The sequence below is a fragment of the Mustela nigripes genome, chromosome 3, assembly GCF_022355385.1.
Source record: "Mustela nigripes isolate SB6536 chromosome 3, MUSNIG.SB6536, whole genome shotgun sequence".
Lineage (NCBI taxonomy): Eukaryota > Metazoa > Chordata > Mammalia > Carnivora > Mustelidae > Mustela > Mustela nigripes.
In genome coordinates this window covers 54073865-54084151 of record NC_081559.1, presented here as the reverse complement: position 1 = coordinate 54084151, position 10287 = coordinate 54073865, and the positions used below count along the sequence as shown (strand labels likewise).

The window sequence follows — 10287 nt, the reverse complement described above, 5'->3', positions numbered from 1 at the left end:
GAGAGGCAGGCAGAGAGAGGAGAGGAGGAAGCAGGCTCCCTGCTGAGCAGAGAGCCTGATGTGGGACTCGATCCCAGGACTCTGAGATCATGACCTGAGCTGAAGGCAGCGGCTTAACCCACTGAGCCACCCAGGCGCCCTGATTTTTCTTTTTTTAAGATTTTTATTTATTTATTTGACAGACAGAGAGTGTGAGCACAAGCAGGGGGGAGATGCAGGCAGAGGGAGAAACAGGCTCCTTGCAGGGGTCGATCCTAGAACTCTGGGATCATGACCTGAGCCCTTGAGCCAAAGGTAGATGCTTAATGACTGAGCCAGGCTCCCCAAAACCTCATTTTTGTTAATAGATATATAATAATGAGAGCACCAGGTGGACTTTTAGGCTTGAACATACATAATCTTGAATCAGAGTGACCATGAATGGCGTGGAGGAGTGTCAGGCAGAAGAAGAGGCAGAAGCACACTCCCCGAGGAGTAGGGAGCCCCATGGGGCTGGATCCTGGGATTCTGAGATCAGGACCAAAGCTGAAGGCAGATGCTTAACCGACTGAGGCACCCAGGTGCCCATCCCCCCCCCTTCTAATGGATAGGGCTGGCTACAGATTGCACTATAGAATTTCAAGTTTGGTATTTTTGTTTCAGTTCATATTCAAGAAAGCCTTTCCAAATTGTTCTTGGTACTTACCTATTATACTGCTTAAGGAAATCAATACCATTTTATTTTTTGACACGTAGATTTTGAGTTTTGAATAGTAATTATGTATCACTTTAATTTTTACAGACTTACAGGCTCCAGAACCAGAACTCGTGCTCCTCAGAGATGTGCACTCTGATTTGCAAAATCCAGGAGGACAGCCCGGCACACTATGCGGGCCTGCAGACTGGTAACTTGTAATTTTGCTTGTGTTAGGAATTATTTAAATGGCAAGAAAAATGTTATGATGTCAAAGGTTGTGATATGATTGCTGCTGCGAATTTTCTTCACTCCTTCATGTTGCTAGAGTTTGGGGCTTGCTTCTTTTATTTGGATGTCAGGAGGGGTTATTTAAACAATTGTTCTAACAACTCACTTTTCTTGGCATCTCCCAGGTGATGTCCTTGCAAATATCAATGGCGTGAACACAGAAGGCTTTACCCACAAACAAGTTGTTGACCTGATCAGATCTTCGGGAAACCTGCTAACGTAACTATACATCTGCTTCCTTTAGGGGCTTCAAAAATGTTATGGTCTCTCATAATGCCTGTTGAGTGAATGAATAGGCTTTTGTTCAGGATCACAAGAAGGGAGGCCATGCACCATAGCTTTGGGACTGGGTACAGATATTCTTTATCAGTTCCTTTTGTTTCTCAAGGTTTCCTCAAATTTGAACATACTGTCAACATCTGAAGTCAGAGGACATCAATAGCTCAAACGTCTGTGTGGGAGGGATAGCATTTAGAAAATTTATTTTTTTATGTCAGATTCAATGAAACTGGCACACATTCTCTTTGGTCAGAGAGGAACTGGTCCAACTTCCATGTTTGATACAATCTTGTGGTTAGAACAAATGAAAGGTCAGAAGGGCTGAAGTTTTTATTCTGATACCACAAGCCCATTGTTTTTCTTTTCTAGTGTCCCATTTGGAAGGAAGGAAAGTCTGCTCAATCCTTTCTGCCCTGTAATACACACATTCACACCTACTAATATTCCAGACTTACTAATAGGAGAGTGGCCTCCTCAACTAGAGATTTGACTGACTTTTCCACCATACCATCCTTAGAACCTAGTAAGACTTCAGTAATTAGTAGAAAGATGGAATTTGCTCAATCATTTAAATGATATTTATTGAACAAAAACTATGTTCCCAGCTTTGCGATAGGCTTAGGAAAGACATGGGCAAAACTCTTGTACTGCTTTATTGATTGTGGGAGGAGATGGACAAGGAAAGCCTCTAGAAGCAGTAATCTTGATATTTCAATTATGATAATCACTGTTAAAAAAGTAAAATAAGGAATGGGATAGAATACTGAGTAAGAGGACTGCTGTGTAGTTTAGGTGTTGAAAGGGATTTTATCTGAGGAGAGGAAATCTGAACTGAGACCTAAAGAAAGAGAAAGAATAGTCATGTGAACTCCTGCTGAAAGCGTTTCAGGCCAAGAGGGAGGTCTCTGAACTCTCAAAATGGGCTTGGCATGTCCAAGAGAGAGAGACAACCAGTGTGATGGGTCTTGTCGGGCCAAGTAGTTTAGGATTTATTCAGCCCAAGGGTCTTGCATTACCTTCTTCATTCTTCTCAGCCACCTTGTGAGGTTAGTTTTATTTCTCTTTCTAGAGAAAGCGACTGAAGCTTAAGTTAGGTAGAGTGGAGATCAGTGATCTAGTCAGTGACTGGGCTAGGATGTGGCCAACTGCTCTGGATGCCAGGATCCATTCTCTTCAGCTGCCCCACAGTTGCTCCTTGCAAGCTGCCCATAGAAAATCTGTGGGATGCTCGTCAGTGATCCTAGTCTAAAACTTCAGAGATGCTCTGGGTGTGCGTGGGAGTAGTTTTGAAAGATGACTCGTGATAGTAGAGGACTTAGTCCAACTCTGGATCTTATGAGTTCAGGGTAGAGGATGGGTGTGCCCTTTGCTCCAGAGAAACGAATCTGTGAGGTTGGAGCCATGTAGAATCCAAAGGGAAAAGGTAGCAGTTAGAGTCAGAAAGCTACGTTCCAAATGGGTGAAGTGGGCAGAATGCAGGGATATAATTAAGGAATAATGGAGGGAGACGAAAGGAGATACAGAGATCAGGAAAGTGAGAGACATCTGTCTAAATACTGAAGAGAACAACTGATGTGTGCCTGTGGCTCTGCGCATAGACTTCTGTTGCTTGGGTGGTCAGATGGGCAGTTGGAGTCCTACTGAAACAGATTCACAGGATCCTCACCAGTGCCCAGAGACAAGACCACCCTCATGAGAAAGCTGACAAAATCCTGGCTTGCATTATCATCTCATTATCTTGGGAATGATGTTATTAGAAATAAAGAAAAACAGGTCTTGGTGTTTCATGCTATTGTTTTACCATGACTTGAAAATTTCTGCATCTTAATATAATATTTACAGCTTACTTATCAGATGGAATTTGAACCATTATTTTAAAAATGCCTAGGTGTGTGACTCACACATGAAATTTGTTATCTTATTCAGATTGCTGACTTAATAGTCAAAATAAAGGCATCAGCATGAGCCCACAAAATAAATCAAATCCGTCAGGATAGAACAAGTCTTTTTATTTTTAGAAAGACATTTGGTGTAGGAAGAAATGAACACCTTTAAATTGATAATTCTGGGATTGAAGTTTATAAACTTGAAAGGTTCTGAGATGTGAGAATGATACGAAGGTTATTATCTATAGTGGTTCTGGCTCTGTTTCTTCTAGTTGACAAATTAAGACAATTTACAGAGGTACAGTTTCTTAGAATCCTAGGAAAGAAGGAACTTTTTCTCTTTTCCAAGAAATGGCATGATGATTATACTGTTTGCAGATCCCTATTATATGTTGTTTCGTTGCTGGATCCCTCATGCTTAGCACGGGGTCTAAAGTCTGGCACATTGTAGATGCCCGGGAAGTAGTCACTGAATAAAATAGGTGATTTCAGTCAGAGCCCAAAAGGATAAATTCCAGTAGAGAACAATAGTCATTGCCATGTAGTGGCGTCTATAAAACAAGCTATAGTTTACAAGTTAGCCAACATATTTTCTTTCAACCACCCTCTCTAGGGGATTTTTGTTTTGTTTTGTCTTTTTTGTTGTGTTTTGTTTTGTTATTTCCTTTCCCTTCATATTGTCAGAAGATTCGGCCTAGGTCCAGATACTTGAAGTGCCGTGGGGATTATAACATTTATGTTGCTTTTTAAAGTATAGTCTGCTCTCCAAGTATAGTACTTCATAAGGATGGTACTTGTTTGAAAGGATCACTCATGCTGCTCCTGTCCCCTACCCCCTTTTTTTTCTTAAAACAGGATAGAGACTCTTAATGGAACAATGATTCTCAAGAGAGCAGAGCTTGAAGCAAAGCTGCAAGTTTTAAAGGTAATTTAATTTAACACAGTGAGACACACTTTTCACCCTTGAATGTGTGAGTGATAGAATAAAAATGTATTTGACGGATTGAAATAGCCCTTGAAGATGAAATGTCGTGATGAGTCTAAACTGCTGAATTATCAAGAGCAAAGCAATTACCTTTACAGGAATATTCAATTCCACAAACCAGGGCAAATCACTTTCTTCCTTCCTCCTTCTGTGTTTCTAGGAGGCTCAGGAAGGCAACAGGAAGGCACATCACTTGAAGAACTTTTCACTAATGCACCTGTGATCTCTCTTGATTTATATTTGGGGGGGGCGGGGAACAAAGGAGGAGTTGCTGGTTTTTCCTTGCTTTTTCCGTGCTGCAAGTGTGCCTGAGGGCCCGGAAGCTTTGCTTTTCCATTGTCCTCTTCTGGATCCTTCTGCCCTGCATCATTCTTCCTACAAAAATCATGTCCCCTCTGCTCCTGTGGCTGTCCCTGAATCAACTTTCATTGGCAAACACGCAATCAGCTTTGAAGTGGAAAAAATGAAGTTTCCGGGAGATAGTACACAATGCAGAGAGTTCAGAGAAAATTCCCTGAGAAGGCTTTTTGAGGGTCTTGAAAATCTTGGTTTGCTAGACTGGTGAGGCTCTGCCAGGCTGTGAAGTGCAGACCCTCATTCGTGTGCCTTTGAGTCATGATCCTGTAGACTCCATGACCTCTCTTTTTCCCAGACATCTCCCCTGCGTGGCACTGAGGTGGCCAGGCCCCAGCGCTTACAGGCAGGCTGCGCAGTTGGACTGTGTTTTGCAATAGTTGGCATTTATGAATTTTCTTTATGAAGTATGCATTTCTTAATTATTGAGCCCACGAGGGTAGAGTTACTACGTCATCTTTTATCTTGTATTCTTCTTCCCCTCATACCTAGTTCATCGATGAGCCCTGTTTCCTTTTGCGTCAATACTGATTTTATACTCTTGTCATTTTACTTGTCCTTTGGATATTTTGAATTAATTTGTAAAATTCCTTGAAAGTTTCCTCTGTTCAGAGTTTGATAGGAATTGACATTTATAGAATAAATATCAATCGACGCCTTCATGGTTTCACCTTTCCTACTTCAAACACAGGATCCTGACCTCTTAATTTAGGTCTTTTATGTACTTCAAAAACATTTTATCTTTTCTTTATACACTTTTATGTAGCTTTTATTATGTTTATTCTTAGGTGCCTTTTAAGTTTTTCTTGCTACAATAAACATGATTTTTTAATTTTCAAAGCTCTCTTAATTTGTCGCTATTAATTTTTGTGTAAATTTTTAAATCCTATAGTCTTGCTGAACTCTACTCCAGTGTTTGTAGATTCCCTTACAGATTTTTTCATAGAGGCATAATATCTGCAGATACTGAAAGTTTTGCCCCCTTACAGTTGATCCTTGAACAGCACAGGTTTGAATGCTTGGGTCCACTTATATGAAGTTTTTGCTCTTTTATAAATGAGGTCTGACATTGCAAATGTATTTTCTCTTCCTTGTGATTTGTTTAAAAATATTTTCTTTTCATTAGCTTACTTTCTTGTAGGAATACAGTACATAATATAACATAAAAAAATCTAAAAAAAAAAACCTGTGTTAATCAACTATTTATGTTATCAGTAATGCTTCCAGTCAACCTTAGGCTATATTAATGAAGTTTTTAGGGAGGCAAAGTTATACATGGATTTTTGATGGTGCAGGGGTCAGCACCACAAACCCCTGTATTATTGAAGGGTCAACTCTATAATTTATTTTTCTTCTCTTACAACATTGATCAGGATTCCTGCAAATAGTGATAATCTTATTCTTGACTTTAAAGGGAATGCCTCTAACATTTTATCATTAAATTTTTGTATGGAATAAACAGGGCTTCATATTATAGGCAAGTTTTAAAACTGTCAAAACTGAATTTGTTTTTACAAAAAAAGACAGTATTAGTGAGGATCTTTTTTTTTTTTTTAAGTAAACCTGGCCTTTTCACCTTCTCATGGAAAAAGGAAAGAAATGTACAAAATAAACTGGTGGTGTTATTTAAAACATAACTGAGCAATAGGTCTACATTTCATGGAATAAAGCATTCTACAAAAAACACATTTCATGTTTCTAGGCAATTTCTGCTCCTTCGGTCTTTTCTCTTGAAATTTAAAAATTCGTAGCTACCAATTTTTTCAAATGAAGTATACATTTTTCAATATACCCATCCTTGCCCAGAACATCATAAGGACATTAACATATTTAAATGTGCATCTTAAGGCCCCATCTTTCCTATTATTGCTTTACTTTGGAGAATTTTATCAATTTTTAGAATGGAAAACTATGTATTTTTGTTCTGAGTAGCTTGTAGTGAACACATATGGTAATGAATTGAATTGAAGTGCTTGCTGTTTTCTGTTTTTTCCCTCTGGGTTTACTTTCTTTTTTGCTGTAGTACTTCTTGCAAGGAAGGGTAAGCAGGGCTTTCTTTATCCAAACAAATCTTTCACTGCTCATGTTGAAGGAGAGTTTTATTAGGTGATTTAATTCTCAGTTGATGTTTTGCCTCCTTAGCCTTTTAAATGTATTGTGTCTTTGATATTTTTGCTTATGGAAGAGCTTTTATTGTTTATCCTTTGTAGGTAATCTGCATTTTCTATATTTTCTTCCAAAAGTTTTAGGGTTTTCTTTTTTACACTTAAGTCCTGGATTTGTCCAAAATTGATTTGTATGTGTGGTATGAGAGGATTTTCTTTAATTTCCATATCAATACTCAGTTCTCCTAGTACCATTTCTTTTAGTCCTTCTTTTCCTCCAAAATGACTTGCAGAGAAGTTTCTGTTTTTAAGCAAGTTTCATATATGCATGGATTTTGTTATAGGCTCCATATTCTGATCCATTGTCACTCTTAAACTCAGTTATTATACCTTTGTAATAAATGTTGGTATCTGGTTGAACAAACCCTCCAGGTTATTCTTAATTCTTTTGATCATCTATATAAATTTTAGAATCAGATTATCAAGTTCTATAAATAAATTTTGGAATTTTGATTGATACTACATTTTGTATAGCTAGCTCAATTTGAAGACTTAACATCTCTATAGTATTGTGTTTTCTTAGTGATGGACGATCTCACCATCTTTTTTTTTTTTTTTTCCCATGCCCCCACTACCTTCCCCTTCCAGCAATCACCAGTTCTCTCTATTCATGAATCTGTTTCTGCTTTTTTTGTTTGTTTGACTGGGGGTAGTTTTTTTGTTTTTGCATTCCACATGAAAGTGAGATGATACGGCATTTGTCTTTCTCTGACTTATTTCACTTAGTATAATACCCTGGAGGCCCATCCCTGTTGTCACAAATGGCAAGATTTTATTCCTATTTATGGTTGAGGAATATTCCATTGTGTATGTATACCACATCTTTATCCCTTCCTGTACTGATGGACACTTAGGTTGCTTATATACCTTGGTTATATTTTTAAGTGCTACAATAAACTTAGGAGTGCATATATCCTTTTAAATTAGTGTTTCTGTTTTCTTTGGATAAAAACTCAGTAGTGAAATTATTAGATCATATGGTACTTCTATTTTTAATTTTTTTTAATATTTTATTTATTTATTTGACAGAGAGAAATTACAAGTACACTGAGAGGCAGGCAGAGAGAGAGAGGAGGAAGCAGGCTCCCTGCTGAGCAGAGAGCCTGATGCGGGACTCGATCCCAGGACCCTGAGATCATGACCTGAGCCAAAGGCAGCGGCTTAACCCACTGAGCCACCCAGTCGCCCAATTTTTTGAGGAGACTCCATACTGTTTTCCACAGTGGCTGCATCAATTTGCATTCCCACCAATAGTGCATGAGTATTTTTTTTTCCACATTCTTGCCAACACTTGATATTTCTTGTTTTTGATGCTAGCCATTCTGACAGGTATAAGGTGATATCTTATTGTGGTTGTGATTTACATTTCCCTGATGATTAGTGATGTTGAATGTCTTTTCATGTATCTATTAGCCATTTGTATGCCTTCTTTGGAAAAATGCCTATTTAGGTTCTTTGCCCATTTTAAATGAGATTATGTGGGGTTTTTGATGTTGAGTGGTATATAGTTTGGATATTAATCCTTTATTGGATATATTATTTGCACATATCTTCTCCCATTCCATAGGTTCCTTTTTGCTTCAGTGATGTGCAAAACTTTTAGTTTTGTTGTAGTCCCATAGTTTATTTTTACTTTTGTTTTCCTTGCCTGAGGAGACATACCCCAAAATAGTTTTTAAGACCAATGTCCAAGAGATTGCTGCTATGTTTTCTTTTAGGAGTTGTATGGTTTCATGTCTCACATTTAGGTCTTTAATCTATTTTGAATTTGTTTTTGTGTATGGTGTAAGAAAGCAGTCCAGTTTCATACTTTGACATGTAGCTGCACAGTATTTCCAATTAATGAAAAGACTGTTTTTCCTTCATTATATATTATTAACTCTTTTGTCATAGATTGATTATCCATTAAGTGTGGGTTTGTTTCTGGGCCCTCTATCCCTATTCATTGATCTATGTATCAATTTTTGTGCCAGTACCAAACTGTTTTGATTACTTTGGCTTTGCAGTATGTCTTGAAATCTGAGATTGTGACACCTTCAGTTTCATTGTTCTTTCTCAAGACTGTTTTGTCTTTTTGGGGTCTTTTGTGGTTTCATACAAATTTTAGGATTATTGCTCTAGTTCTGTAAAAAATACTACTTGGATTTTGACAGGGATTACATTGACTCTGTAAATTTCTTTGGGTAGTATGGACATTTTAATAATATTAATCCTTCCAGACCATGGGCATGGTATATCTTTCCATTTGTTTGTATTGTCTTCAGTTTCTTTCATCAGTGTCTTATATTTCTCAGAGTACAGATCTTTTCACCTCCTTGGTTAAAGTTTTTCCTAGATATTTTATATTTTTTGGCGTACTTATAAATGTGATTGTCTTCTTAATTTCTCTTTCTGCTACTTCATTATTAGTGTATAGAAATGCAATAGATTTCTGTACTTTAATTTTGTATCCTGCAAATTTACTAAGTTTATTTATTAGTTCTATTAGGTTTTTGGTTGTATTATTTATGGATTTCTATATATAGTATCACATCATCTACAAAAATTGACAGTTTTACTTTCTCCTTAATCAATTTGGATTCCTTCTATTTCTTTTTCTTGGCTGACTGCTGTGGCTAGAAATTCTAGTACTATGCTGAATAAAAGTGGTGAAAGTGGACATCCTTGTCTTCTTCCTGATCTTAGAGGAAAAGTTTTCATAATTTTAACCATTTTTAATTTTTTATGTCTTTCAATAAAGTGTTATACTTTTATGCGAATAGATACTATACATTTCTCACTAGATGTATTCTTTTCTACTCATGATTTTTGTTCATACTATAGTTTCTTCATAAAAACAATGAAAGTTTTGATTGAGGTTGATGTATAGATTTGTAAAACCAATTTTATGCTGTTATTCAAATTATAGGATTCAAGCTATTTCTAAACTATATAATTTATAACAAATTATCTGTAGATTATTTGGGGTTTTCTGTGAAGATAATAACTGTTAAGGATGACATAAAATTCTCTCTCTTCACTCCACTGGGTAGGGCTTACAAAACAGTGATGAATAGAAACTATAATTATAGGCATCCTTGTTTTGTTTTTATTTTAAAGGGAATTTCCACTTTTTCCCATCAGGAATGAGCTCTATGAATATACTTTTCAGATTTGAGATGTTCTCATCCATACTAAATTTCCTGGTAGTTTTTATAGTGTTTGTGTATTGAATTTTATCAGACACTTTTTTGTGCATGTGTTATTCTTGTTTATTTATTTTAAAAATATCTGTCAATATGGTGAATGACATTTAAAGATTTTCTAATGTAAAACCACCTTTGCATTTCTAGAACAATTCAAACTGATCATAATTTATACTTGTTTTTAATAATTATAGATTTGATTTGCTAATATTTTCTTTTGGAATTTTTTTTTATTTTTTTATTTTTTATAAACATATATTTTTATCCCCAGGGGTACAGGTCTGTGAATCGCCAGGTTTACACACTTCACAGCACTCACCAAAGCACATACCCTCCCCAATGTCCATAAATGCACCCCCTTCTCCCAAACCCCCTCCCCCCAGCAACCCTCAGTTTGTTTTGTGAGATTAAGAGTCACTTATGGTTTGTCTCCCTCCCAATCCCATCTTGTTTCATTGATTCTTCTCCT

At 36.9% G+C, this 10287-nt stretch overlaps 1 protein-coding gene across 2 annotated transcripts in view; it reads left to right on the top strand.

Annotated features, from left to right (window-relative positions):
- Positions 1 to 10287, top strand: part of CYTIP (cytohesin 1 interacting protein) — an 88099-nt gene that overhangs the window by 56437 nt on the left and 21375 nt on the right. For both annotated transcript variants that reach the window (XM_059393998.1, XM_059393997.1), the window contains 3 exons: positions 782 to 884; positions 1090 to 1183; positions 3985 to 4054. In XM_059393998.1, the coding sequence (XP_059249981.1) occupies positions 782 to 884; positions 1090 to 1183; positions 3985 to 4054 (267 nt within the window). The remainder of the gene's footprint in view (positions 1 to 781; positions 885 to 1089; positions 1184 to 3984; positions 4055 to 10287) is intronic.